This window comes from Nannobrachium achirus (assembly GCF_963921795.1).
Source record: "Nannobrachium achirus genome assembly, chromosome: 8".
Lineage (NCBI taxonomy): Eukaryota > Metazoa > Chordata > Actinopteri > Myctophiformes > Myctophidae > Nannobrachium > Nannobrachium achirus.
Window position 1 is genome coordinate 29,995,606 of NC_137817.1, and position 3,204 is coordinate 29,998,809.

General features: G+C 47.9%; 1 protein-coding gene across 1 annotated transcript; it reads left to right on the plus strand.

Annotated features, from left to right (window-relative positions):
- Positions 1-1,243: 1,243 nt before the first annotated feature.
- LOC308290039 (alpha-(1,3)-fucosyltransferase 4-like) lies at positions 1,244-2,399 on the plus strand (the record flags this gene model as incomplete). The annotated part of the gene is made up of 2 exons (XM_080731815.1): positions 1,244-1,376; positions 1,423-2,399. 2 exons carry the CDS (start codon positions 1,244-1,246, stop codon positions 2,397-2,399), a joined length of 1,110 nt encoding a protein of 369 aa, XP_080587941.1.
- Positions 2,400-3,204: the final 805 nt, after the last annotated feature.

Sequence of the window (3,204 nt, forward strand, 5' to 3'; positions counted from 1 at the left end):
TCCACAGCCTAATATACATTAATTTGGAGGTCCTTGATCATGAAAATTTGAGAAACACTGATTAGGATAACTGTCCATTTATGGCTCAGGTATCAATATGCTTAAAAATTATGACAATTCTGGGTCTAAATGTAGATCTAATTAACAAAACATTCATGCCGCTGGGCGTTGTCTAGTTTGCAACTGAAATGTTTATTCATCACATTAAAAATGCAATAGGCTACTTCAGATTATGCCACTTCTCCACATAGTGAATTTGGCAGAGTTGAGCGTTGTGCTTGTGTAGGGAGACACCTAGTGGACATTGATCTGTTGAAAGCCTAAGGACTTGATGCATAGCCTATATTAACATAGTAGCCTAATTATTAGCCTACATTTTTGTTATGCATAGGCCTATAAGCTTATCGATTTATAGGCCATTGCACTCTTTTTAATCCACATGTCTTGCCTTGGCCTCTGTCTGTCCTGTCCCCCAGCCAAAATAAAGGAACATGCTGTTTTATTTACACATTAGACTAATTAAAAGTAGTTTACTACGCCCATTAATCCCGACCTGTCGAATAATGTTGCTGCTTCCCTTGTCTAATAGGCTACTCACGTGTTATGCAATCGAATACAGGCTAGGCCGCTAGGCTACTTGCTCGGGACCAAGGTGTTTACACTCGAGCTAAAAGAGCCTCTGAGGGCGACCGACAGTCAGCAGGCCCCACAAAGGCCCCATTCAACGGTAACGAGAACCCAGAGCAGCTCTGCCACGTCAAATGTTTGAGAAGTGTGTTTTTGTGTTTGTGCCTCGGACGACAGCGGACACCACACTGAACACTGACTTCACTCACTCGGAACAATGCAGGTAAAAACCAGGACACAGTCCTATTGTTGGTTACTAAGGTTGGTTACCTGCGCATTATCAGCACTCATTCTTATCTTACACAGGCCTACAAGAACAATAGCAGGAGGAAGCGTTGAAGTAGCAGGCAGGTTGTAAGAAGGGAGGAACAAGTTGTGGGATTAGCGCTAACAGCATCCTTCCTCATTTGATTGAACCATGTGAAAGGATTGGACTGTGTTTTCATAGTTGAGGCAAACGGAACGGGTGATTTATGGGAGTTATTAGACTACTACTAGTTGTGAAGACCGGGCGAAGTAACTGAAGAATTACAGGCTCCTATGGATGATTTCTGAGAGTTAAAGGTTTGTGAAGAGCCGCTGAGGAATTGGAAGAATAGCTACAGGCTCCGATGGAATGTGGTACTCATTGGAAACTAGGACGCTCACCACGCGCAACACACAGAGCTGTCAGGAGCCCCGGTGTGACCCGGCTGAGATCCCACGCTGTGTTTTTGAAAACACCTTGCTCCTGGATGACTGTGGCATCTGTAAGTTTTCTGTTCGTCTTGACGGCTTGTCTCCTCTATCTGCCAGATCCGTTGTCTCAAACGTATATCTCTACCAGTGGGGAGCCCAGCCCGGTGACGCTCCTGATCTGGACGCATCCTTTCAGCAGGTACCACAAACTCCCAGACTGCGAGGCGCGCTACCAGATTCGCGGATGCACGTTGACAGACGACTGGCGCGCGTACCAGCAGGCGGACGCCGTGATCATCCATCACCGGGAAATTGCAAATGACGTGTGCGAAGTGCCGCCGGATCCACGCCCCCGTGCCCAAAAGTGGATTTGGATGAACTTTGAGTCCCCTGTCCACACGCCCAGGCTATGGCGGTTTGAGGGAGTTTTTAATCTGACCATGAGCTACCGGGCAGACTCAGACATTTTCCTGCCCTATGGGTACCTGATCCCTCATCCAGTTAGATCAATGGGGCTTCCGCATGTTCACGTCCTGCGTGGGCCTTCACGTCCACGACCCCGCCTTGTGGCCTGGGTCATCAGCAACTGGTCGGAGTCCCAAGCCCGTGTGGCATTCTACTATCAGCTCAGCCGGTATGTCCATGTGGATGTATTTGGGGGTGCGGGGCGCCCATTACCTGAAGACAGCGGGACGAACAGTGTGGTACAGCTGGTCCAAAGATACCAGTTCTACCTGGCACTGGAGAACTCTGCACACACAGACTACATCACAGAGAAGGTATGGAATGCTGTGCTGGCTGGAGCCATCCCGGTGGTGCTGGGTCCCTCCAGGGAGAACTATGAACGCTTTCTGCCGCCAGAGGCTTTCATCCATGTGGACGACTTCCCCACGGTCCGAAGGCTGGCCCAGTACCTGTTGCTGCTGAGACGCAACCCAGACCGGCTGCAGTACCACTTGGATTGGCGGAGGGGTTACGCTGTCCACCAGCCCACTTTCTGGTCTGAACACTACTGCACAGCCTGTCGAGCTGTAAGGCATGCCAAAGGCAGGACTGATGTGGTCACAGACCTTACAGGTTGGTTTCGCTCTTGAAGTGTCAGTGACTCCTCCTGACCCCTACAACTCCAAAGGAAAATGGTACACTCACTTCACTGAGTGATGACAGCCATGGGGTGATTTGTTGACAACACTAGGCCTACTACACCTCAGAGACAGTGACGTGAAGGAATATGCTTACTGAATCACACCCTGGAGACAATGTGATTGTTACATTATTTATTGAGAACTGTGAGACTTTAATTGTCTGCATTACAGTAACTGAGATTACTTTATACTGTGTGTGTGTGTGTGTGTGTGTGTGTGTGTGTGTGTGTGTGTGTGTGTGTGTGTGTGTGTGTGTGTGTGTGTGTGTGTGTGTGTGTGTGTGTGTGGTCTTGGTTGAATAATCTGAGAGATCATATTTTTATTTGGTTACACCCCGCCACTCCGACATGTCTCCTTTCCGACATGTCTCCAGTCCGACACTAACCCTATCTCTAACACTTACCCTAAACTTAACCTCTATGGAAGTGTCGCCACTCCGACAATAAGAAGTCAATTTCGGAGTGGCGACATGTCGGAATGGAGAGATACCCCCTTTTTTATTTTGGGTGGGTAATAAAAAAGACCTCTGAAAAGACCTGTATGAAAAAGGCAGAGATATTGGGAATGCAAGTTCAGTCACAAAACTACCTGGTTTAAGCTGTATAGACCAGCTTGATGGAAAGTGTGCCTTTCCATCAAGCAAATCTATTCACACACCCTAATATCAAGCTTTTACATGGTTTAGTAAACCATTGTTATGATCCCACTCTGTCAATGCTGCGGTCCTGCTGTTGATCTGTGTATCATCAGAGTT